We start from the raw sequence: 27057 nt of genomic DNA, 5'->3' as shown, positions 1-27057 counted from the left end.
CCCAAAGAGTTATACCCCTAATGGTACCAGAGTTTATTATACCCCAAAGAGTTATACCCCGAATGGTACCAGAGTTTATTATACCCCAAAGAGTTATACCCCTAATGGCACCAGAATTTATTATACCCCTAAGACCTATACCCCGAATGGTACCAGAGTTTATTATACCCCAAAGAGTTATACCCCTAATGGTACCAGAGTTTATTATACCCCAAAGAGTTATACCCCTAATGGTACCAGGGTTTATTATACCCCAAAGAGTTATACCCCTAATGGTACCAGAGTTTATTATACCCCTAAGACCTATACCCCGAATGGTACCAGAGTTTATTATACCCCAAAGAGTTATACCCCTAATGGTACCAGAGTTTATTATACCCCAAAGAGTTATACCCCTAATGGTACCAGGGTTTATTATACCCCGAAGAGTTATACCCCTAATGGTACCAGAGTTTATTATACCCCGAAGAGTTATACCCCGAATGGTACCAGAGTTTATTATACCCCAAAGAGTTATACCCCTAATGGTACCAGGGTTTATTATACCCCAAAGAGTTATACCCCTAATGGTACCAGAGTTTATTATACCCCGAACAGTTATACCCCGAATGGTACCAGGGTTTATTATACCCCAAAGAGTTATACCCCTAATGGTACCAGAGTTTATTATACCCCGAACAGTTATACCCCGAATGGTACCAGAGTTTATTATACCCCAAAGAGTTATACCCCTAATGGTACCAGAGTTTATTATACCCCAAAGAGTTATACCCCGAATGGTACCAGAGTTTATTATACCCCAAAGAGTTATACCCCTAATGGCACCAGAATTTATTATACCCCTAAGACCTATACCCCGAATGGTACCAGAGTTTATTATACCCCAAAGAGTTATACCCCTAATGGTACCAGAGTTTATTATACCCCAAAGAGTTATACCCCTAATGGTACCAGGGTTTATTATACCCCAAAGAGTTATACCCCTAATGGTACCAGAGTTTATTATACCCCTAAGACCTATACCCCGAATGGTACCAGAGTTTATTATACCCCAAAGAGTTATACCCCTAATGGTACCAGAGTTTATTATACCCCAAAGAGTTATACCCCTAATGGTACCAGGGTTTATTATACCCCTAAGACCTATACCCCTAATGGTACCAGAGTTTATTATACCCCGAAGAGTACTGAACCATCATGTACGAGTTTAGATCCCTCATGTCTGAGCTGTATCTCGGATCCGGCTTGACTTTCGGAATGAGATTTTGCACCAGATAATGGGAATATAAAAAATAAGTGGGGTTGCTACAATTGTCTTTGACCTTGACCTAATATTTAGGCTTAAAACCTAATTATAGGCGTTTTACCATTTCTCACCAAAACCCTGTTAAGTTTTGTCCAATCGGACCGAAATTGCCCTTTACATCACCTTGAGTTTACACTTCATTTACATCATACACCTGTGGATTAAAGGTCAAATGTCGGTCTGAAAAGAAAAGAAAAGTGATTTTGCCAATGCGGAAGCTCAAAGACCGCTTGGCCTTCCAAGGTGTTCTTGCATCATAATAGCATACCTGCACTGAAGTTGGGCACCTGATAATTGTTTTGTCCTTGACCTTTTTTTTAGATTGTGACAATTAAAAACACGTTTTTGTCATTCTTGAATAATTTTCATTCAAATATAATGAAGCTGAGTTTTCTGTATAGATTGATTGATTTCTGGATTGACTAATTTCTGGATTGATTTCTGGATTTCTGGATTGACTAATTTCTGGATTGACTAATTTCTGGATTGACTAATTTCTGGATTGACTAATTTCTGGATTGACTAATTTCTGGATTGACTAATTTCTGGATTGACTGATTTCCAGATTGATTGATTAATTTCTGGATTGATTGATTTCTGGATTTCTGGATTGGTTAATTCCTGGATTTATTGATTTCTGGATTGATTGATTTCTGGATTGATTGATTTCTGGATTGATGGATTTCTGGATTGATGGATTTCTGGATTGATGGATTTCTGGATTGATTGATTTCTGGATTGATTGATTTCTGGATTGATGGATTTCTGGATTGATGGATTTCTGGATTGATGGATTTCTGGATTGATGGATCGATGGATTTCTGGATCGATGGATTTCTGGATCGATGGATTTCTGGATTGATTTCTGGATTTCTGGATTGATTGATTTCTGGATTGATTTCTGGATTGACTAATTTCTGGATTGATTTCTGGATTTCTGGATTGATTTCTGGATTGACTAATTTCTGGATTGATTTCTGGATTGACTAATTTCTGGATTGATTTCTGGATTGACTAATTTCTGGATTGATTTCTGGATTTCTGGATTGATTGATTTCTGGATTTCTGGATTGACTAATTTCTGGATTGATTTCTGGATTTCTGGATTGATTGATTTCTGGATTTCTGGATTGACTAATTTCTGGATTGACTAATTTCTGGATTGACTAATTTCTGGATTGACTAATTTCTGGATTGACTAATTTCTGGATTGACTAATTTCTGGATTGACTGATTTCCAGATTGATTGATTAATTTCTGGATTGATTGATTTCTGGATTTCTGGATTGATTGATTTCTGGATTGATTGATTTCTGGATTGATTGATTTCTGGATTGATTGATTTCTGGATTGATGGATTTCTGGATTGATGGATTTCTGGATTGATGGATTTCTGGATCGATGGATTGATGGATTTCTGGATCGATGGATTTCTGGATTGATTGATTTCTGGATTGACTAATTTCTGGATGGATTTCTGGATTGATTGATTTCTGGATTGATTTCTGGATTGACTAATTTCTGGATTGATTTCTGGATTTCTGGATTGACTAATTTCTGGATTGATTTCTGGATTGACTAATTTCTGGATTGATTTCTGGATTTCTGGATTGACTAATTTCTGGATTGATTTCTGGATTGACTAATTTCTGGATTGATTTCTGGATTGACTAATTTCTGGATTGATTTCTGGATTTCTGGATTGACTAATTTCTGGATTGATTTCTGGATTGACTAATTTCTGGATTGATTTCTGGATTTCTGGATTGATTGATTTCTGGATTGATTGATTTCTGGATTGATTGATTTCTGGATTGACTGATTTCTGGCTTGATTGATTTCTGGCTTGATTGATTTCTGGATTGATTGATTTCTGGATTGATTGATTTCTGGATTGATTGATTTCTGGATTGATTGATTTCTGGATTGATTGATTTCTGGATTTCTGGATTGACTAATTTCTGGATTGACTAATTTCTGGATTGACTGATTTCCAGATTGATTGATTAATTTCTGGATTGATTTCTGGATTTCTGGATTGGTTAATTCCTGGATTGATTGATTTCTGGATTTCTGGATTGATTGATTTCTGGATTGATTGATTTCTGGATTGATTGATTTCTGGATTGATTGATTTCTGGATTGATGGATTTCTGGATCGATGGATTGATGGATTTCTGGATCGATGGATTTCTGGATCGATGGATTTCTGGATTGATTGATTTCTGGATTGATTGATTTCTGGATTGATTGATTTCTGGATTGATTGATTTCTGGATTGATTTCTGGATTGATGGATTTCTGGATTGATGGATTTCTGGATCGATGGATTGATGGATTTCTGGATCGATGGATTGATGGATTTCTGGATCGATGGATTTCTGGATCGATGGATTTCTGGATCGATGGATTTCTGGATTGATTGATTTCTGGATTCTTGATAGATTGATCGATGGGGACACATTTTCTTGATATACTCGTATGTCCTGTTCCTAAATGTTGGTCAAGGTCATATGGCGATCCGAAAAGATTTTGGGAATCATTAGATCGTGGTTGCTGGGGAATCACTACCCCTTGTGATCACAGATATCGAGTTAGTTGTTGTGAAGAACATAAATTCGTGTTTATAACGTGGTTTGTGCTGTTTGTAGATTTGTCTGATTTTATTAATTTTTATCAAACGAATTTAGCTGCTACAAAGTAAAAAGAGAAAACGATCCACCTACTTCCTCATAATTCCATGTTATATCTACTTCCTCATAAATTATTACCAATGTATAATTAAAATTTGCAAAAATTAAAATTCTAGCAAAGCAAATCGTTAATGTAAATTTAGTAGAAAACGTCTTCCAAGGATATCGATATGCAATGTCATTTTCTCTGGGAGGATGGTCCAGCTCGGAGAAGACATCATTGTTCCCCCATGCGTTCGTGATCTCTGGGAGGATGGTCCGGCTCGGAGAAGACATCATTGTTCCCCTATGCGTTCGTGATCTCTGGGAGGATGGTCCGGCTCAGAGAAGACATCATTGTTCCCCCATGCGTTCGTGATCTCTGGGGATGGTCCGGCTCGGAGAAGACATCATTGTTCACCTATGCGTTCGTGATCTCTGGGAGGATGGTCCGGCTCAGAGAAGACATCATTGTTCCCCTATGCGTTCATCATCTCTGGGAGGATGGTCCGGCTCAGAGAAGACATCATTGTTCCCCTATGCGTTCGTGATCTCTGGGAGGATGGTCCAGCTCAGAGAAGACATCATTGTTCCCCTATGCGTTCGTGATCTCTGGGAGGATGGTCCAGCTAGGAGAAGACATCATTGTTCACCTATGCGTTCGTGATCTCTGGGAGGATGGTCCGGCTCAGAGAAGACATCATTGTTCCCCTATGCGTTCGTGATCTCTGGGAGGATGGTCCAGCTCAGAGAAGACATCATTGTTCCCCTATGCGTTCCTGATCTCTGGGAGGATGGTCCAGCTAGGAGAAGACATCATTGTTCCCCTATGAGTTCATGATCTGTCGAGCTGGGGACCGCCACCGACATACATGGGGGTCTCGGACAAACGTTCTGGATGTCCTACACTGCGGTTCGATGGACTGGGATGTCAAAAGGTGCACAGGGAGTCTTGCTCTTGCGGTTACCTATAAAATTGCGAAGAATTTGTGAGAGGACTTCCCCTCCCACTCTGCTTCAAGTCTGGCAGAAAAAAGCGAAATCTCTGCAAGACATATGTGCCCTGACCCCGTCCATTTGATGTTGTTTGATTGCTTGAGCCGATAGGCGGTGTCGAATGCCCTCTGCACGTCACAGTGATTTAAACTGCATGCCGATTTGTATGGAGATTGCCTTATTGCTTTTGAAAAGCTCTGTTTTGGTTGTACACACCGATCAGCCTCGTTCCTCCCTCTAAACCTTGAGATGGCTCTCTAGCGATGAAAATTGTTCGCAAAAACAAGGTTGTAGGAGCGAAAAACGATATGCAAGGAAATCAAAGTCCCGCCAATTAGGGTAGCTGCTCAGCACGCAACGCTTTGGGTCCCAGGTGAAGCGCACGAGTCGCCATTCCATACCTGAGCCTTCCCTGATGGGCAGTGAACGGTTATACCAGTTGGTGGTACCTTAATAAAAAAATTTTTTTAATGTTGGAGGCTCCAGGCACGGACTATGTAGCCCTCATCGAGGCCAGGCCTTAAATAGAAGAGAAGAAAAGTGTTTGATGAAAATTGTATGATGTTAGAAAATGTATTGTTGGGAAAATAGGATTTCTTGTGCCAAAACTTCTTCACCGAAGGCAGGTTGGTGGTCTTTGTCTTCTACCGACTCCTCTCCAGCCTTGCTCCCCCAGCTCTATCTGTGCTTTGTCCCCCAAATATTCCTACGAGCACAAGATCTGCCAGCAACCCTCTGATGGTTAAACTGCCAAAATCAAGACTCTCTGCTCACCTTCACTCTTTCATTCCCCTTTTCTCCCACCTCTGGAACAAACTCCCTCATTCCCTTCAATCCCACTCCTCCGTCCAGGTCTTTAAAACAGCTGTTCACCACCATCTCTTATCTTCCCCCATCCAAAACCGTGATCTTTTCTACCCCCGCTAATTCACCCCAGATCCACTTTTTTGAAATACCAACTTCTTTCCTGGAAGTTTTAGCAGTGTCCTTGTGTTTTTTTTGTTTTTTTTTACCTCTCCCACCCAGCCCCCCCCCTTCCCACGCCTCCTCCCCCCCAAGCCCGCTCCCTCCCACAGATCTCCAGTTGTCCATGTTCTCCACTGTTGTACTTGTGTGCTTCCCTCTCTCTCCCCATCTTGTCTCCCGCTCCCTTTATCTTATGTTTTATGTGTCAGTTTGTTTTTATTGTGGTTAATATTCGCTCTTACATGAGCCTCGATCTTGTATACAAAAAAAAAGCTTCAACATTCTCCTTGTGAAGCTTTTCAATCGATTTGAATATGAACATACAAGCTACATGTGAGATGAGGCCTATTTGCTCCATTATTACCTTTCGTCGAACCCTTCATTCACCTGGCCTTGCAAAACTCATGCCCGGCTGTCGGTTTGAAATATCTTTCCTAAAGTCCTAATAACTCAAGTTCCCACTGATTTGGTTTCTCTTAACTAGCCGTGATTAAAATACACCTTTGTAGTTGGCCTTGCCAGATGTACAAGAGCAAAATAACATACCTACACGGTTGCCTCCGGCATGCGAAGGTTTCTCGCTTCTCTTGGGGGGGGGGGGGGGGGGGGCAATCATGGGGCCTGTGAGTGATTTTGCCGAAGTAAGGGTGGGGCAGCCTCTATCTTTGAAAGTCTGGGCGATTGTGACATCTTGACTGGTTTCGATTCTTCCACACCTCACACAGACGTGGCCTCCCACTGCTTCCGGGTACTGTGAATGTGGCTTTGCCATGGGTCACCTGCACCGCTGTGGCCTTCAATATCCTGGAAAATATACAGTCTGGAGAAGTGAAAACGCATCTCTTCCAGATTTCGTAAACAAAGTCCGTTTGGATCTGTAGGTTACCTTTCCTCTCTACCCAACCCCGAGAACCTTTAAGAACGTGTTCCTTGGTTTTGGTTTTCCTTATTGTTCTGAACAATGCAAACTAATATTCAGCCATCCACCTTGAAGAGGTAAAGAGACTTCTGCCTAACCTCCCACCTTGATCTGAAATTCATTTTCTACCTGATGTTTCATCGAGCAGAATATGTACCTGATGTAGGTAGGCCTCTGGAACCTGATCTGTTCTGTTTTAGAGGTTCGGTGACTATTTGTATTGTTGCACAAATCGATGCTAATGTCTGAACCTGTTGTGTTTTTTTTGTTTGTTTCAATGTGATAGGAAATCGATTTAAATATTTATTTGTGCGATGGAAGAGCGTTCTTCACCTGAATGTGGATGGTTCTAATGGAAGTTGCTCTTTGCTAATGGTGGTTGGTTTATCCAGCCACTTGTGTCCCCTCGGACGTATTTGATAGAGAAATGGTTCGTTTTGCAGGTGTTTACAAGAACAAGTAGATCAGCACTCTGTAGAGCGCACACCTCCACCTGGTGAACAGTTGATGTTTTGTATCCCACTGATAGGCCGGATATGCATCCGTACCTGAATCAAAATCTTTTTCTTTCTCTGTCTTCTACCGACTCCTCTCCGGCCTTGCTCCCCCCGCTCTATCTGTGCTCTGTCCCCCAAATATTCCTACAAGCACAAGATCTGCCAGCAAATCTCTTATGGTGAATCTGCCAAAATCAAGACTCTCTGCTCACCTTCACTCCTTCCTTCCTCTTTACTCCCGCCTCTGGAACAAACTCCCCCACTCCCTTCAATCCCACTCCCCCCTCCAGGTCTTTAAAACAGCTGTTCACCACCATCTCTCATCTTCCCCCATCCAAAACCTTGATCTTTACTACCCCCGCTAATTTACCCAAGATCCACTTTTTTAAAATATAGACTTTTCCTGGGAGTATCCAGGTGTTTTATACCTTTCCCACCCCCCCCCCCCTTCCCAAACCCTCTCCCTCCCACAGATCTCCCGTTGTCCCTCTTCTCTGCTGTTGTACTTGTATGCTTCCCTCTCTCTCCCCATCTTGTCTCCAACTCCCTTTTTGTATGTTTTGTGATTGATGTAAGCTCTTACATGAGCCTCGATCTTGGATACAAAAAAAGAAAAACAAAAAAATCTAATCTGCTTATTCTTGTCACCTACCCAACTCGTCCACCAAGTTCAGTCATAACTCGTTCACAACTTTGTGAACTATCCTGCTGTATATTGTTTTTGGGTCCAATCTCTCAATGGTGAAGAATCACTTTAAACTATTGGAGTATCTGGATCCGGATATTCACCAAAGTCGAATCAATTCGGCCTTGTCACACACCCAACCTGTCCACCAAGTTTCATCCGAATCCGTCCATAACGTTGGGATATCCTGGTCCCGGACACGAATGAAAACCCAACCTCGTCCACATTCAGTGGCGGAGGTAAAGGTGGTGGCTGATGGAAGTTTCCTCGGGATGGATGAGGATGAGGAAGCGGAAAAATGAAAATACGATTGTGACAACAGAGAGGATTCGAAATTTCCTAAGTTTATTACAAACGTAAATAGATCAATGATGGAATCTTCCGTGACTGTGTATACGCTATAACGAACATCCTCGTGCCAGGTAATCAGGGATCACACCTGCAAACATTACAAGCCATACGCCTAGGTCCCCCATCGGTGAAGTGATGTGAGTTGACAAAGTGGAAGACGCAAGGCGGCCATCTTGGATTTTGACGTGGCGACCCAATTTTCAATAGCGTTCTCCCTTGTGCCTAGATACACCCACACACCAGATTAGAAGTTGGTACTTCGCTTATTTTTCAACATATTCCGCTCACGGTTCAGACATATATATATATATATATATATATGGTGGTGGCCATCTTGGATTTTGACGTGGCGACACAATTTTCAATAGCGTTTTTCCTTTTGTAGATACACCCACACACCAGATTAGAAGGTAGTAGTTCGTTTATTTTTCAAGATATTTCGCTCACAAGGTTCAGACATACATGTCGGTGGCCATCTTGGATTTTGACGTGGGTTGCACCCGCACACCAAATTAGAATTCGGTCCGCGCACGGACGGACGGACGCGCACACGGATGGAGGGGAAAACCATAGTCCCCCTTTCGCTCCGCGGTGCGACGGGGGACAATAAGTCTATGTTGCAGACAAAGTTAACATACCAGGAAGATGTTCTTGAACTGTTAATTAGGGTTAAAGTGGAAAGGAATAACCTCCACATGAGCCACTCCTGCACAAAACCAGGTGGCTGCCAGGTGGTTATAAAAGTAATCGTGTTAACACGAACATTCATAATCACCAAATGATGTGAAGGACACTGATCATTTTGCTCTACTGTGGTATCCGAAAAACAAAGTAATACCAAAACTTCATTTGATGTGGCTCTGAGTAATCAGGTAAAATAATAACGTGATTAACCACTTGATTTGTTCGGGCAATGGGCCATATGGCCACCTGTGGGTTGCAGGTGTGAAATGAGGCTTTGGTGGAAGGTTTGAATTGTGAAAGGAAAAGGCAGGGAATAAATTGGAAGAAGGTTGAGAGGGGACACACTTAAGGGAAAATGTGAGATGTTTGTGTTGGGAGTTCAAAAGTTTCACATGCAGGTAAATGATGAAGATGTTTGTGTTGGGAGTTCAAAAGTTTCACATGCAGGTAAATGATGAAGATGTTTGTGTTGGGAGTTCAAAAGTTTCACATGCAGGTAAATGATGAAGATGTTTGTGTTGGGAGATCAAAAGTTTCGCATGCAGGTAAATGATGAAGATGTTTGTGTTGGGAGATCAAAAGTTTCGCATGCAGGTAAATGATGAAGATGTTTGTGTTGGGAGATCAAAAGTTTCGCATGCAGGTAAATGATGAAGATGTTTGTGTTGGGAGATCAAAAGTTTCGCATGCAGGTAAATGATGAAGATGTTTGTGTTGGGAGATCAAAAGTTTCACATGCAGGTAAATGATGAAGATGTTTGTGTTGGGAGTTCAAAAGTTTCACATGCAGGTAAATGATGAAGATGTTTGTGTTGGGAGTTCAAAAGTTTCACATGCAGGTAAATGATGAAGATGTTTGTGTTGGGAGATCAAAAGTTTCGCATGCAGGTAAATGATGAAGATGTTTGTGTTGGGAGATCAAAAGTTTCGCATGCAGGTAAATGATGAAGATGTTTGTGTTGGGAGATCAAAAGTTTCGCATGCAGGTAAATGATGAAGATGTTTGTGTTGGGAGATCAAAAGTTTCACATGCAGGTAAATGATGATGTTTGGAAATCTCTGACTCGGAGCAGTTGCTTGTTGGAATCTGGTTATATCTAAATTTATTTTCAGTTTAGATCCAGTGACATGAAAGGTGTCAACTTTTCATTGAGCTTTTCGGGTTTTTTTTTTTGATTGACTCTTAAAAACGGTTTTGAATTTGTTTTTCTTCTTGTTGAACTTTCTCTCTTATTCTGAAATTCAAATCTGTTTAAATGACGAGCCTCATAACCAGCATGCATTACTCCATAACCAGCATACTTGTGCTCTTCCAGGCTGCCAGCTCCAGGGCTGCGAACGTTGTTTCAGCAACAGCTTTTGCACTCGGTGCCTTCCGGGGTTCCTGCTGCATAGAGGGAAGTGCATTGACGTGTGCCCACGTGGCTTTGATCCCCACAATGCTACCAGCGAATGCATTCTGCCTGGTGAGTTTTGGTCACGTGGGGCTGCACCGATACCATGACAATACTTATAAAAGTTTGTGTACAGTTTTTCTTTTTTTCTTCTTTTTTCAGTTGCAGAATTCGTCACATTGGGTTTTGTTAAGTGATGTCGGGTCAATGTTTTTTTTAAATTTATTTTTATTTTTAAAATAAACGTGGCCCATGGAGGAGGTTTTCTTGAGTAATGACAAATTGGACCTCAAGTTAGCTTGTAACTTCTTGCTCAACCTGACATGGAGTTTTTTTTGTCTTATCCACAGTTTATAAGTCTTGTGAAAGAGCTGTCACTAACGTTACATGCAGACTGACGCAATACCATGCAGGAAGTGACTTCGGACCAATGCAGCCATTTAGTGGCGGGGCTTTTATCCGGTGGCGGGGCTTTTATCCGGTGGCGGGGCTTTTATCCGGTGGCGGGGCTTTTATCCGGTGGCGGGGCTTTTATCCTGTGGCGGGGCTTTTATCCTGTGGCGGGGCTTTTATCCGGTGGCGGGGCTTTTATCCGGTGGCGGGGTTTTCATCCGGTGGCGGGGCTTTCATCCGGTGGCGGGGCTTTCATCCGGTGGCGGGGCTTTCATCCGGTGGCGGGGCTTTCATCCGGTGGCGGGGCTTTCATCCGGTGGCGGGGCTTTCATCCGGTGGCGGGGCTTTCATCCGGTGGCGGGGCTTTCATCCGGTGGCGGGGCTTTCATCCGGTGGCGGGGCTTTCATCCGGTGGCGGGGCTTTCATCCGGTGGCGGGGCTTTCATCCGGTGGCGGGGCTTTCATCCGGTGGCGGGGCTTTCATCCGGTGGCGGGGCTTTCATCCGGTGGCGGGGCTTTCATCCGGTGGCGGGGCTTTCATCCGGTGGCGGGGCTTTCATCCGGTGGCGGGGCTTTCATCCGGTGGCGGGGCTTTCATCCGGTGGCGGGGCTTTCATCCGGTGGCGGGGCTTTCATCCGGTGGCGGGGCTTTCATCCGGTGGCGGGGCTTTCATCCGGTGGCGGGGCTTTCATCCGGTGGCGGGGCTTTCATCCGGTGGCGGGGCTTTCATCCGGTGGCGGGGCTTTCATCCGGTGGCGGGGCTTTCATCCGGTGGCGGGGCTTTCATCCGGTGGCGGGGCTTTCATCCGGTGGCGGGGCTTTCATCCGGTGGCGGGGCTTTCATCCGGTGGCGGGGCTTTCATCCGGTGGCGGGGCTTTCATCCGGTGGCGGGGCTTTCATCCGGTGGCGGGGCTTTCATCCGGTGGCGGGGCTTTCATCCGGTGGCGGGGCTTTCATCCGGTGGCGGGGCTTTCATCCGGTGGCGGGGCTTTCATCCGGTGGCGGGGCTTTCATCCGGTGGCGGGGCTTTCATCCGGTGGCGGGGCTTTCATCCGGTGGCGGGGCTTTCATCCGGTGGCGGGGCTTTCATCCGGTGGCGGGGCTTTCATCCGGTGGCGGGGCTTTCATCCGGTGGCGGGGCTTTCATCCGGTGGCGGGGCTTTCATCCGGTGGCGGGGCTTTCATCCGGTGGCGGGGCTTTCATCCGGTGGCGGGGCTTTCATCCGGTGGCGGGGCTTTCATCCGGTGGCGGGGCTTTAGTTGTTAGTTAGTAACAATTAATTTCTGTAACAGACATTTATTGTAACAATTCGTTGAGATCGGCTATCATGTTGAGTTGTATGGTAGGCTCTGGTTTTTGCCTTAAATGTTGAGTTTGAGGATAACAAGAATGAATTGATCATGATAACGTTAAATCTTCCCGAAAATGTGTGAATCGAGGAAAATTCCATATCTTCAGTTAAAAAATGAATGAAAACTACTTTTCCATAAACCAATATAAAGAAAATTAAAGTTTTGGCCTCCTGTATAACACGGCCATTTATATTTTCTATTCTGAAAGGATGCAGATTTAGACTCAAATTTTCCTCCATCTTCAAATGACAAAAACAAAATGCAATGTATTGGGATCCTTTGCATGCCTCTTCCTTTGGTCCTGTAAGGTGTTTGTTTATTTTTAAGAAGTTGGAGATAGGACAAAAGATCAGTGGAAGTGAACAGAAATCTTTGTCTTGATGTTGACAAACGGTGCGTGAGATGAAGGATGTAAGTAATCTACTTTGTGTCGGGAGGGACAGATGGCTGAGAAGAAAGGAGGTGCAAAGGCATATGGGAACAGTTGAGGCCACCTGACTTGTCTATGGTGTGAAAAGAACAAACCCTGATCTTGTGCTAATTTTGTGGTTTTGGACTTTGTTGATTTTCAGCACATTGCTCTCCTTGATACTGTTAAACCTCTGGTGTATCACGTGAGTCACGTCCGACGATGGATTAACTTTATCCATTCATTGTAATTAGGAAGCGAATTTTAAAAAATAAAGTAGTGAAGGTTCTCTCTGCCAGCTGTGTCCTTCTTCCGATGTGGAGACCAAAATCCGAACACAATATTCCAGAAGCAGCCTCAGTAATTCCTGTACAGAAATAACGTTACCCTATTTTGATTTATAAGTTATCCTTCGCTGAATATAAGCTGACACCGCTATTAGCTCTACCTATGCCTTCCTGGCACTGCTGTCTGCTTACCACCTTCAACCCCTATTATCCTCCACATCACAGTAATCTATATTACCATTATTATTATGCATTCATTGCATTTTTTCAGGTTAAATTACATCTTCCAATTTTTTTTACCCAATCTATGCAAGTGTGGCGGGCACAATGGGGCAATAATTCCGTGCACCAGTGGGTGGCGGGAGCGCCCAGGCGGGGATCGAAGGCACATGCCCCGCCCTTCGACCGATCGGCCACGCCCGGGGACTAGGCGTGGTTTCGGCACATATATGCGGGCTCTCGGCTCGAGCCCGCCCAGTGCTGCAGTACGAGCTTTGGAATAAAGACTCTTTGTTATACAAACGCGTTGTGGCATACCTCTGGCAATCGAGTGGTGTGTGTGCGCAGCACCCACACTGGTGACCCCGATTGGTTCAGCCGTTGCTGACCACCGAACGCGCCATGGCTACCAACGCTGTCGCAGTCAAACTCCCCGAGTTTTGGGAAGCGCACGCCGACATTTGGTTTTTGCAAGCCGAAGCTCAATTCCACCTCCGAGGCATAACGGCGGACGAGACCCGGTACTACCACGTGGTCGCCGCCCTCGGGCCCGGCACTGCCGCCCGAGTCGTGTCCATCCTTCGGCGCCCGCCGGGCGACAACAAGTACGAGGCGCTCAAACGTCTCCATCGCCACGTTCCGCCTCACGGAGATCGAACGGGCCAACCGCCTCCTGGACCTTCCCGCCCTCGGCGACACACGACCATCCGTCCGGATGGATGCCATGCTATCCCTGCTCGGAGACCAGCCCCCGGATTTCTTATTCCGGGTGCTTTTCCTACGCCAGCTACCTGCACGGGTACGCCTCGCGCTGGCCGGTTCCAAAATAAAGGAACCCCGCGCCCTGGCTGTAGAGGCCGACAAGTATTTCGCGGCCTATGACACGCGGTCGGTGTACGGTGCTGCCGTAGTGGATCCCGGCGCGGAGGCTCCAGCGCTCCCGACTTCCCTCGTGGCCGCTACTACGCCCCATCCACTACCGCCGGCACAGCCGCCGCGGCCGTTACCGCCGCAAACCTGGTGCTACTACCATGCCAGGTTCAGCCGCCAGGCTAAAACGTGTCGCCCGCCTTGCTCTTTTTACGGGTCGGGAAACGACCGGCGCTCACTTGCGGCCAAGAGCGTCGGCCATTCCGGCAGCCTCCTTTTCATCACTGACACCTTGTCCGGGCGCCGTTTCCTTTGCGATACAGGAGCGCAGGTAAGCGTCCTCCCCGTCTCCACGTCCGACAAGCAAACTGCGGGCCGGGGCCCCGCTTTGCTTGCCGCAACGGTACACCCATCTGCACATTCGGGAAGCGTTGCCTCTCTCTGCGGTTCGGAGGGCAGCGCTTTCAATGGTCGTTCGTGACCACCAGCATGCCAATGGCACTGCTTGGTGCGGACTTCCTATGTGCGAATGGGTTGTTGGTCGAAGTGAAGCGCAGACGGCTCGTCCAGGCCGAAACCTTTAGGTCGCTCGCTTGTTAGCTGAGCGGCTCGTTGAGCGGCTCACCGAGCGGCTTGCTGGAAGGTTCCGTCCTGGCGAGTTTAGTTTGCACGCTTCCGGCAGCGGACGACTTTACCCGCCTCCTCACCAGTTTCCCGGCCCTCACGCGGCCCACCTTCTCAGCGGTGGCCGTTAAACATGGGGTGGAGCACCATATCCCCACGATCGGGCCACCAGTCTATGCCCGGGCACGCCGACTCGAGCCCACGAAGCTCGCCGTGGCGAAAGCGGAGTTCGCCACGCTGGAGCGGCTGGGGATCGTACGGCGCTCCAACAGCGCTTGGGCTTCTCTGCACATTGTGCCGAAGCCCAGCGGGGGATGGCGGCCGTGCGGGGACAACCGTCGGCTCAATGATGCCACCACCCCCGACCGCTACCCGGTCCCACATATTCAGGACTTTTCCGCCCGGTTGGCAAACACGACCGTGTTTTCTAAGGTGGACCTCATCCGGGGCTACCACCAGGTCCCCGTCCAACCGGACGACGTCCCGAAGATGGCCGTAATCACCCCTTTCGGCCTCTTCGAGTTCCTAAGAATGCCTTTCGGGTTGAAGAATGCGGCCCAGGCGTTCCAGCGGCTTATGGACAGCGTCTTGCGCGACTTACCTTTCCTGTTTGTCGACCTGGACGACATCCCAGTCGCGAGCGCGTCCCAGGAGGAGCACCTGCTCCACCTCCGCACGCTTTTCGAATGCCTGGGCGAGCATGGCCTAATCATCAACCCCGCCAAGTGCCGTTTCGGTGTCGCCACCATCGACTTCTTGGGGCACCGCATCACCAGGCATGGGGCCGTCCCTTTACCGGCCAAGGTGGAGGCGGTCAGGGATTTCCCGCACCCCCGCACGATCAAGGGGATCCAGGAGTTCCTGGGCATGGTAATTTTTACCACCGCTTCGTGCCCCACATCGCCCAGCTCCTCCGCCCCTTGCACGAGGCCCTCCGTGGCAAGCCGGGCAAAGGTGACATCGCCTGGTCGGAGCCGATGGCCACGGCGTTTGTGGGCGCAAAGCTGGCCCTGGCCGACGCCACCATGCTGGCGCGCCTGATGCACCGATCACCCTCACCACCGACGCGTCGGACTATGCGGTGGGACCGGTGCACGAGCAATGGGTGCGTGGTGCTTGGCAACCGCTGGCGTTTTTTAGCCGGCAGCTTCGCCCGCACGAACGCCGTTATAGCACCTTCGACCGTGAGCTGCTCGGGCTCCACCTGGCGGTCCGACACTTCCGCCATCTGCTGGAGGGCCGCCCGTTCACTGCTTTCGTCGACCACAAGCCCCTTGTGTTCGCGATGTCCAAGGTCGCCAAGCCATGGTCGGCATGGCAGCAGCGTCACCTCTCTGCCGTGTCCGAGTACACGACGGACATCCGTCACGTGGCGGGTAAGGACAACCCGGTGGCGGATTGCCTTTCCCGGTCCGTCGTGCACGCGGTCCACCTCGGGGTCGACTATGCCCGGATGGCAGAGGACCAGACCGCCGACCCCGGCATCCAGGCCTTGCGGACCGCCTTCACGGGCCTCCGTGTCACCGAGGTGCCGTTCGACGCCGCGGGTGCGGCCCTCCTATGCGACGTCTCCCTCGGCCGGCCTCGCCCCATCGTGCCCGCTGGCTGGCGGCACCCCGTTTTTGACGCCATCCACGGCCTGTCCCACCCGGGCACGAAGGCATCCCAGAAGCTCGTCGCGGCGAAGTTCGTCTGACATGGCCTCCGGAAGGACGTCCGTGACTGGGCCAGGACGTGCCTCGCGTGCCAGCGCGCAAAGGTCCACCGCCACATCCAGGCCCCGTTGGCCCCATTTGCGGTGCCCGAGCGTCGGTTCGACCACGTGCACGTCGACTTGGTGGGACCTCTGCCCCCCTCGAGGGGGTTCACCCACCTCCTCACCATGGTCAACCGCACCACACGGTGGCCGGAGGCCGTCCCATTGGCGGCGACGTCTGCGGCTGAGGTGGCGCAAGCCTTTATCGCCACTTGGGTTGCCCGGTTCAGTGCCCCCTCGGACATCTCGTCCGACCGCGGCCCCCAGTTCACCTCGGAGCTCTGGGCCGCGGTGGCGCAAGGGCTCGGGGTGAAACTACACCGCACCACGGCCTACCACCCCCAGGCCAATGGCTTGGGCGAGCGCTTTCATCGCTCCATGAAGGCCGCGCTCCGGGCCAGCCTCCGTGATGGCGGCTGGGTCGACAGACTCCCCTGGGTCCTGCTGGGCCTCAGGACGGCGCCCAAGGACGACCTGTGCGCGTCCTCGGCGGAGCTGGTCTTCGGGCAACCACTGCGGGTACCGGGTGAATTTATCCACGGCTCCTTGGTCCGTGGCGCAACAGCGCTCCGCCCTTCAGGAGACCGCCCGGAGGTTCGCCCCGGTGCCAACGGCACACCACGGTTGCCCGCCTTCCCACGTCGCCCCGGAGCTTCGCACGGCAAAGTACGTCTTCATCTGGCATAAGCTCGAGCCCGCCCAGTGCTGCAGTACGAGCTTTGGAATAAAGACTTTGTTATACACACGCGTTGTGGCCTACCTCTCTGGCAATTGAGTCGTGTGTGCGCAGCACCCACAAGTATCAATACTTTCCTGAATCTGATCACTCCCCTCCCTGCTATGTACCTTACCTCCAGGCTTTGTGTCACCTGTAAATTTGGAAATCCTACACTTCACCCCACTATCGGAAACCATCGATGTAAATTGTGAATAATAATGGGCCAAGTACTGATCCCTGAGTTACCCGACTACTTACATCCTCAGGTAGACATCCTCCCACTCACAGCCACTCTGCTTCCCATCACTAATCCAGTTTCCAATCCAGACCAGGCACTCCACAAGCCCTCACCTTGGCTAACAACCTCCTATGTGGTACCTTATCAAATACCTTAAAGTCTAGATTTACTATGTCCACTGCCATTTCATCATCTGCCCTATCAGAAACTGCTTCATAGATTTGTTCTAATTAATTTCCATTTCCGTTACCTAAAAAAAAAAAAAAAAGTTTTGTAAAGGCATATATATATATATATATACACAAAGAATTAAGTTAAGCACCCCTACACAACGAATTAAGGTAAGCACCCCCTAATATATATTCTTTGTGTATATGTATACATTGGCATATATTCTAAGGTATGTGAGATCAAATAATGATTGGTATGACATTAGCAATTATCCATTGATGAAATGCAGATGAGTGCACTCATCTGTGACGCCCATCGCTCGTGCAGCACGTGTTATCATCCACGTGGTCGTGATTTTCTGTAAAGGTCGCTAGAGGTCTTCTCAGAACAATGACTGTACGTTAGAAAACATAAACGTCATCCACACTGTCCGTGATGGACGTATAGCTCCATACTTAAATTGAGGTGAAAATATGCCTAAAATTCCCAAAAAATTTCACCTTAAATTATTCAGAATAAAATATTGAAAACGGCATAATTGTTATGTTTTTATGTGACCATAATATCACTTCTCCAGAAAATATAGCAATATCATGGGTATATTACACTGTTTTGAGGACAACAAACTTGTAATGTGCGAGGTTGTAAAAAAACGGGGGGGGTGCTTAACTTAATTCTTTGTGTATATATATATATATATATATATATATACCTATATATACCTATATATAAAATGAAATTGCTTAAAATGAATAAATTGCTTAAATTTTAAATAAAATAATGAATATTGTTTATGAATAAATTAATTTATTAAACATATTTAATTAATTAATTTATAATAATATATAATTAATAATAATATATAATAATTATAATTATTAATAATAATATTTATAATAATAATAATATAACGTTTATTAATTTATAACAAATAAATGAATTGCTCAAAAAAAAATTTTTTGTAAAGGTGTGTGTATATATACTGAACAGCAAAAGAAACGTCAGTCAGAATCAATATTTTGGAGTCTTTATTTTCAAGTCATGATCAACACGAATTGAGATTTAGGATCAACATGAAACATTACAGGTATGGTCACCACAGTTCAAACAATAATGTGCAATGTTCTGAATAAGAAAAACACAAGACCAGGTGAGAACAAGGGAGGTCAAAATCAGTATATTGTGTGACCCCCATGAGCGTTGATGACAGCCATACATCGTCTGTACATTGAGTGGATTAATCGGTTGATGAAGACATTTGTCACTTGGGCTCACACTCTGAGAAACGCCTGACTGAGTTGAGCTGCAGTTGTCGGCCTTGGTCGAACGTCATTCAGTCTTCTTTGAACCTCGTCCCACAAGTGCTCTATCAGGTTTAAATCGGGCCTGGGCGCAGGCCAGTGCATGGTTTGGATGCCATTCTGTTGCAGGAAGTCTCTTGTTGCTCTGGCAGTGTGGGCACGGGCGTTGTCCTGCTGGAAGACATGATTTCCGTGACGTCCAAAATGTGGCACAACGTGAGGTCTGAGGACTTGATCGATGTAGCGAGCAGCTGTGACACCATTGCCTCTTCCTGGACCAATATTCTGGAACACCACAGGACCGACTTTGTGATTGAGAGCAATAGCACCCCATACCATGATGTTTGGACCACCCCACGAGTCTCTTTCCATCACACGGTCATCTGAGTAGCGTTCCCCACATCTACGCCAAACTCTCACTCTGCCATCTGCCATGGAAACTCAGTATCGGCTTTCGTCTGAGAAAAGAACGGTTCTCCGCTGCTGGTAACGCCAATTTTGATGTTGTGTGGCCCACTGTAGTCGGTCACGGCAGTGTCGAGCTGTAAGAATGGGGCCACGATACGGCCTGTGACAACGGACATCCCTGTTCAAACGTCGACGGACTGTATCACCACTAATGTGTCTCTGGTGGTTTCCAACTGTTTGTCTTGCAGTTTCTGTAGCCCTGGTAAAGCGATCTTGGATGCGATGACGCACAATCTGTCGATCCTGTCGTGGTGTTGTTACCCTCGGTCTGCCACTGCGTGGGCGGTCATCGGTGCTGTTGGTGGCCTGGTATCGTTCCTGTAACCTGTAGATGGTTCTCACGTTGACATGGAAAGCATTGGGAACCATTCGTGCAGTCTGTCCATCATGCAATCTTCCAATAGCCTGGTCTCTGAATCCTCGTAAGTCTGGGCATGGCGCTGGCATCGAAACACGAATGATGAACACACGTTCTGGGGTGCATTTTATAGGGGAAGTCACAAGGAGACGCACGTGCATTTTGATTTCCATGGGAGTCATGCACGACTTGGTACCATGGTCGTTTTTTTGCCTGCGTTTTGGTGACCTGTTTTTATCCACGTGTGCACCACTGTCGGTAGTTAGGATTAAATTTAGATTCAGACGAATGTAAATAACGAGATATCTAAACGAAATGCATTGATATTTGTATGGGAAATGTTCAGGAATTATTTTTATGAAGTGACGTTTCTATTGCTGTTCAGTGTATATATATATATATATATCTTTGGCTTTCCAAAACATTTTATTGTTATTATTTTAGGTAATATAAATGTTTCCATCTTTCATCATCACTTCTGAATGTAAATAGTCCTGTGTTCACCTAGTTTGCCAACTAACACTTACTGGAAGCTGTTTCTCTGGATACATTTACATCTGGCTTGCGTTTATTCTGTTCTCAAACCTTTTAGATGCGAAGGATTAAGGTTACAGGAGAAACATTATACATGGAATGGCCTTCTGTCTCCTGGAAGGTTTAGGTCCCGCTGCCTCCCCTGCTCCCCTGGGATTACTCTATCTGAACCCAGCCTGATACATTTGGTGGTGATTGTCAGCCAGAGATGGTGTGCCACCGCCCTCTTGTGGCTTGGCACCACGGTGCAACTAAAACTTGTCAGAAATATTTATCTCCATTGTCAGCAAAAGTGGTTGCACTGGCAGGGTGGCCTAGTTGTGCACACACTCGCCTCTGAGCTATCTAGCCTGGGTTTGAATCCCGACCAAGCTGTAAACTGTCATCCCGGTGTCTCGCATGCAGGGCGAGGCATCGATGTGTGTAGCGTCCCTCGGACGGACGTTAACCTGGGTGTCCCACCTGCCAGCATTAGTTGAACCTTAAAGATCCAACGTGTTCTCTGTGAAGAGTGCAAGCTGTTGCTGGCATCCTCAACAACTCCGCAATCCTCAACAAACTGCATTCAACATTCAACCCACAGCATTTAACCCCTGACTATCACTTCTCCTTCTCCCTCCTTTTGCTTTAAATATTTCCCTATTGATTCTTGTCTTTTTGCAATTGTTGTTTTCATGTTTTGTTATGCATTATGTTTTGCACTCTGTCAAAGCGCCTTTGGGCTTCTTGAAAAGCGCTATACAAAATAAATGAATTATTATTATTATTAATTCTTGCTCTAACCTGCAGGGGGCCCTGCATTAGCAGCACATCCTCACCCTCAGCCAATGATTTGACTTGCTACGACTTCACCCTCAGCTATTAGAAGTGCTGCAGACTAAAGAAGGCAGTTCAAGCAGCAGTTCATGTTTAACCTGCTTATTATTGTCACCTTTTAATTTTAAACATATATTTTCATCTTGAAGATATAAATTAACTAAATGAAATGTTGAACAAATTTATGCTGAAGCTCTTATGGATTCTGACGAAAGGAAGGGATGTAATGTGATGTAATGAATGCAAATTTGATAAATTAATTGACTCGGAGCTTTAGTCTGTTATTAACCCAGTCTTGGAATTACGGTAAAAAATTCCGATTATCATGTTCAGCATCAGCAGAAAACATGAAGCCAACTCTAATCTTCTTCTTGTTAATTAATGATTTATTTTATTGTTTGTCCTGTTTAACTGGCATTCCAATCTGAGCACTTGGCATCAAATCCCGTATACTGTTTATTTATCCATTGTCACTAATACGTTGATAATTCAAAAGATCTCTCCCAATGTCCTTGTCCAGCATTCCAGCATGGGATTTATGTGCTCGCTCCACTCCGAGTCGGAGATCACCTTGATCTGCTCTTTTAAAAGGCGATCTTGTTTTACGGGGTTTTTCGGTTACCTGTGTTTTGGCGCAGGCCTACAAGAGCTCCACGTGGTTGTTGGTGTTTTTTGTAGTGGTTCATGTTGGGGGTCGATTTTTGAAAGGTGCACCCATTCATTGGTCAGACAGTTGCTGGACTCCACCCACCATAGCACCCATCCAAAATAATATGGCTGCTGTCTTGGTTTTCTGGTGGGCCTACGACATCAGGCCTGAAATCCTCTGCTGATTATACACCGCCTGGGTTTGTTTTGTCAGATTTCCATTGGCTTTGTTTGGGTCGAGTGTTGATTGGAAGGGGACATGCCTATTCATCGCTCCGTTGATGGGTGTAATCAAAACACAGCATGTTGTACAACACAAACGTATTGCATGTGTCTTTGTGAATCCCAATGCGGATGTAAAATGGAGTGAAACGTGAAAAGGATCTTTTATAACACGTAGTTGCTGCTGCTGCTGCTGCTGCTGCTGCTCCTGCAGACGAGTGGCTGTGGTGGTTTGTTCCTTCCCTGTACTTGTATTTATTGTCGCCCCGAAGTGGTTACGTGTGTGTGTATGTTGTCATCTCCATATGCGGGTTTCAGAAGGTGGAATGGAGCCCTCCCATGTCTCAAAGTATCCACCTCCGTGTATCCATGTTGGTGTGGATTTATCTACATGTGTATGTTTATGTTAGTTTAATTTGTCTGCAACTGCTTGTCCAATCAATGCGAAACTTTAAACATCGGAAGGATTCCCCATGGAGAATATTTTCTTGATAACTCTGACATCACAGGTCACATGGTATGGCAGCCATATTGGAATAAAATAAGAAGAAATCGACTTCTCCAAAACCACTCGATGTAATTTTAATTTTTTTTAATTTTTTTGTAAATTTGGCATGTCATCAACTCCCGATTGGGTATATAAGGTGATGACGATGACACCATCAGTGAAGTGGTATTCCATCCATAATTGATTGAATCGAAATCCTTATCAGAAAAATCAAATCGTGTATGATCTACGACCCGATACAAGTGAAGAATTAAACTTGTCATCAGTAGCGTGGTCTAGTAGCCATATTACATTGAAAACAACGTAAAAAACATCTTCTCCAGAACCGCTTAACAGATCAATGTGAAACTTTACAGATATGATCGACTTGCCATGCATGGGAATGTAGTTTTTTGTTATTATTATTCCAATTGATCTTTATTGATGTCATTTAGCCTTAATAGGTGCAAAAGTGGTTGTTCAATATCCTAATCAATAGCTACGGATAATGGAATTGTATGTGACATAACAGAGTGCATGCGTGATACAGGTATATGGGCCATAATAGTAGCGCGTTCAGTTAACCATGGTATTTTTGTTAAGAATTAGCGTGTGAGGCGAGATTACGTGCTGTATCGAGTGACATTCTAGTTTTCTATTGTATATATATATATTTATTTATTTTTTATATATAGTGTGTGCTCCTTCCTTATCCTGAAGAGTTCCTGCTGTTGTACATTAATCAAGGTAACCACTGAAACTGCTAAATCAAGGTCCCGTTCTCCTTCAATCTGTAAAGAAGAATTTTAAAACATCCATCTTTACGATTAAATGGACCCTGATTTTTGTTCCAAGTAAATCAATTAGCTTCCAAACATATAAATCGATTATTATCAGCTTCTGCAGCAGGAACTTTTTAGAATAAAATGTCATGGACACACGGATGCTTCTCCTTTTAGTAATAGATTATAATTATCATTTCAACAAAGGAACCATATTGTACACTCTAACCCTCACTGCATCTTGACAGCGAATTGTGTGGTGGGATCGTGGGGGTCATGGAGCTCCTGCTCCAGGTTGGGAAGCACCTGCGGTTACAAATGGGGTTTTGAGACTCGGTGGCGTCTGGTGGAACACCCGGAATCGCAGAGTGGCAGACCTTGTCCATCACTGCGAGAAAGCCGTCGATGTCGAATGCTAAAACGAGACTGCCAAAAAGGTATGTGCTGTGGCCTTCGCAAGTAATGCCTCGATATTTGCCCTTTTACTTGTGCTGAGTTTTTATTTAATTATTTGTTTATGTGGGTGATAGTGTCTTCTTGCTAGTTTTGGTGCTTTCTAAAGTTGCTGTGAAGGCATCGGTCAACCACAGTGTGGATGAGCATCAGGCGTAGGCCACACGTGGCAGATCATTCGTGTCTGGGTTTTTGGTTCATTCTTTCTTCTGGGTCATCCCAATTTCAAGAATTGTAGAATCGGAATTGTTATTGCTGCAGTTTTCAGCTCGATTTAAACCCATATCCTGCCAGTTTGGGTTCCTCATGCTTGGGCTACTGTTTTCTCCCAAATCTTGGTCTTTCTTGCAACTTTTTTTGGAAATGAAAGTTTTCTTGATGTGCCTTGTAGGTGACAGTAAACATAAAAGGAAGGGAAGAACAAAGAAGCAGCGGAGAAGAGGCCGACACAGAGGTCGGACCAGGTCAAAGGGCAGGGGTCGTGGCCGAAAGGGAAAGAAGCGGAGACAACCCTCACGCATCCGCACCTCGTGATCGAGTCTTTCGTCAGAGGTAGCTACGTTTTCTCACGGAACTTGTTCGGTGCTCGGCCTACACCATGTACCGCTGCAACGCAAACCCCACTCGGTGGACGGACATCACTTCGAAGAGTGCTGCACTCGCACAAAATGATCAGTCATGGAATTTGCTGAATGTTTGGGCAAAATAAGTCTTCTTCTAGCCAGAGTTCAGTTTATCTTCACTTTAGGCCAAGGATATAGTTTTCTGCAGTGGCGCGGAATGGAATATATATGTATATAAATATATTTTCTTTAACCACATTGTGGTCCATAAAGAGACTGTGGTGGCGAGGTAACACTGCAAAGGCTCAGCGTTTTTGCAGTGCACAGGCCCGGTGATCTCACAAAGCACTTCACTAGTGTGAATAGCTCCAGTGACAACCCGAGACAACAGGCTGTACTCCAGCTGTTGGCAGGAATGAGTGAATGAACTTTGAGAGACGATTCATTCCCTTTGTCACGGATTCCTGTCTTGCGGAAATGCAGCCTAAGTTGCATCCCATTAATCATTTGTACAGAGTGAAGCATTACACATTTTCTTGTGAAAAAAAACACAAAAGAGGACAATAATCCACATTTTCTTGATTCACATACAAGCTAAATATATATTTTTAATACTGAAATAACATATGGGAATGTTTTAGTTTTGTTTTTGTTTTTTTGGTTGTTGCCCCCCCCCCCCCCCCCTCACATCCCAAGATGGTAACATTTTCCTTTTTGATGAACACGTTAATTTTTGTATTGGTTTTGCGCAGAAGGGTTTCGACTCACTTGTGCAGAAAAAGGACAGGTATAATGCTTAAACGGTCTTTCACCGTAGTCACGTGACATTGGGAACGAATAACTGTTTTTTTTTTTTTAATGTTTGGGACTCCAAGCATCAAAATACACTTTTCTATGAACGAGTTTGATGTGCTGAGAGCTTTTGCAAGTGTAAATCTGTTAAGTCTTCCAAATATTCTCTGTTACCTTTGATTAGGAATAAGTTATTTAAATTTTCTACATGCTGGGTGGTGTATATTGTTTAAACACGATGCAATGATGGCTTACACTTATTAAAGAATATGCAACGAAACTTTCCTCTCTTTTCTCTCTTTGTACACAGAGTTGAGGCTCGTGGAAGAGCGAGTACACTGGGCGGATCAGGATGTAACGAGGGAGAGCAGAGAAACACAAACAGAAGAGTTGCAGGACAATATTGAGGGAGAGTTAGACAATGGGGACCAGGAAAGGATGCAGGGGGTGGAAAAGATGGATACACAAGTGTAGGGGAAATGGTGGGGGAGACAAGACTCCAATGATCGGAAACAGGTTTTACAAAAGGTCATGACTTTATTATTAACTGGTTGTTCACTTTCATTCCAATACCAAACTAGAACGGGCACTCGGTAGAGCGCATACCTTCGCCGCAGCTACTGTTCTGTACTTGGCATGGGAGTGTAGGGAACAGAACAGTGAACAGTTTGGTGCTGATTTCATGCAAATCGGATAAGAATTGACCGAGTTATGACAAACAAGATCGGGCATTGAATTCTGAACATTTTGGCATTAGTTGCATGCCAATTGGATAAACATTTTGGCATTAGTTGCATGCCAATTGGATAAAAATTGACCGCGCTATGGTAAAAATACGATTTTGACCTTTTCGTGACCTTGACCTTGACCTTTGACCCGATTGCTCCCAAAATCTAATCAAATGTGTCCCGTATAATAACCAATCATCCCACCAAATTTCATGCAATTCGGTTGAATACTTTTTGAGTTATGCGAATAACATACACACACACACACACAGACATACAAATAAATACACAGCGATCAAAACATAACCTTCCGCTTTTGCGAAGGTAATAACTACCGTTTAACTCAATGGACCAGGTTAACTCTATTCGCATGGTCCTTCTCGTTCGGCCGATGTTCCTCCGCCATTCCCGTCGGGCAGAGGTTCTGATGATGGGCGCTCGTTCGCTCCGTCGAGCAGGAGTTATCGTGGCAAGTGCTCTTTTGGCTCAAAGTCCCTTCTGTTTATATCGGCACACTTCAGTTAATCCTCTGTCCGCTGAAATCGTAATCCCTTCTCCGCTGACGTTACTGGTCGCCTCCCTGGCACCAGCTAGCCCCCCTCCTGCTGCGAGTTCCATTTACCAAACAATAGGGGGGTGCTCCAGCCTGGGGCTGTGACCAGGTGTTTCAAGAGATTACCATGTTCGTGCACATTCTGCTTCGTTACCAGATTTCATCAATGAGTTACCAGTGCCAATCAATAAGTTACACTGAGTTACACTTCCACAATTCCCTCATCTTTTTGTTTTTGTTTATATTAACCATTAATCTAAACATCAATATAAGTAAACAGTCAATCACTACAAGTAAACATCATTACAAGTATAAGTAAATAATCAATCACTGCAAGTAAACATCATTACAAGTATAAGTAAATAATCATATCACTGCAAGTAAACATCATTACAAGTATAAGTAAATAATCATAACTTTGGTAATCAAATTCCCTTAGGCATACACCGTCATCCTGCAAGAATCACAAAACATTTCGTTGGTCATTGACTCCTTCCATATTGTTCAATCTATTGCATTTGCATCACAAATATATTTTCAAAACAACACTTCACCATCACCAAGATACAACAATTTCACTTCATTTTCAAGTTTTGTAAAGCATCTGCACCATCTGGCAAAAACGTTTGCCTCCACACAAATGTTGACTTTGTTTGAAAGGAAGGGCTGATCACTTGTGTTTGAATTCAGGTATGAAACATTTTCTTCTGTCTTTATGAACACCTGCACTACTTCGTGTAGGATTTCGCTGTTGTGGTAACGGTGCGGAGTCATAGACTGACCCTGCTCTCCATGTAGCATTCTTGCCACTCTTGCTGTGAACCATAATGATTCCTTGAACA

General features: G+C 45.6%; 1 protein-coding gene across 3 annotated transcripts in view; it reads left to right on the top strand.

Moving 5' to 3' along the window:
• LOC137438554 (R-spondin-2) overlaps positions 1 to 25214 on the top strand; it is a 39549-nt gene extending 14335 nt beyond the window's left edge. For all 3 annotated transcript variants that reach the window (XM_078766979.1, XM_078766978.1, XM_078766977.1), the window contains 3 exons: positions 10393 to 10542; positions 23375 to 23563; positions 23971 to 25214. In XM_078766979.1, the coding sequence (XP_078623105.1) occupies positions 10393 to 10542; positions 23375 to 23563; positions 23971 to 24113 (482 nt within the window). In that variant the 3' untranslated portion in view covers positions 24114 to 25214. The remainder of the gene's footprint in view (positions 1 to 10392; positions 10543 to 23374; positions 23564 to 23970) is intronic.
• The last annotated feature ends 1843 nt before the right edge of the window (positions 25215 to 27057 follow it).

Source organism: Myxine glutinosa, chromosome 13, assembly GCF_964187855.1.
Source record: "Myxine glutinosa chromosome 13, kmMyxGlut1.1, whole genome shotgun sequence".
Classification (NCBI taxonomy): domain Eukaryota; kingdom Metazoa; phylum Chordata; class Myxini; order Myxiniformes; family Myxinidae; genus Myxine; species Myxine glutinosa.
Note: the sequence above shows the minus strand (reverse complement) of the source record. Positions and strands in the feature narration are given on the sequence as shown.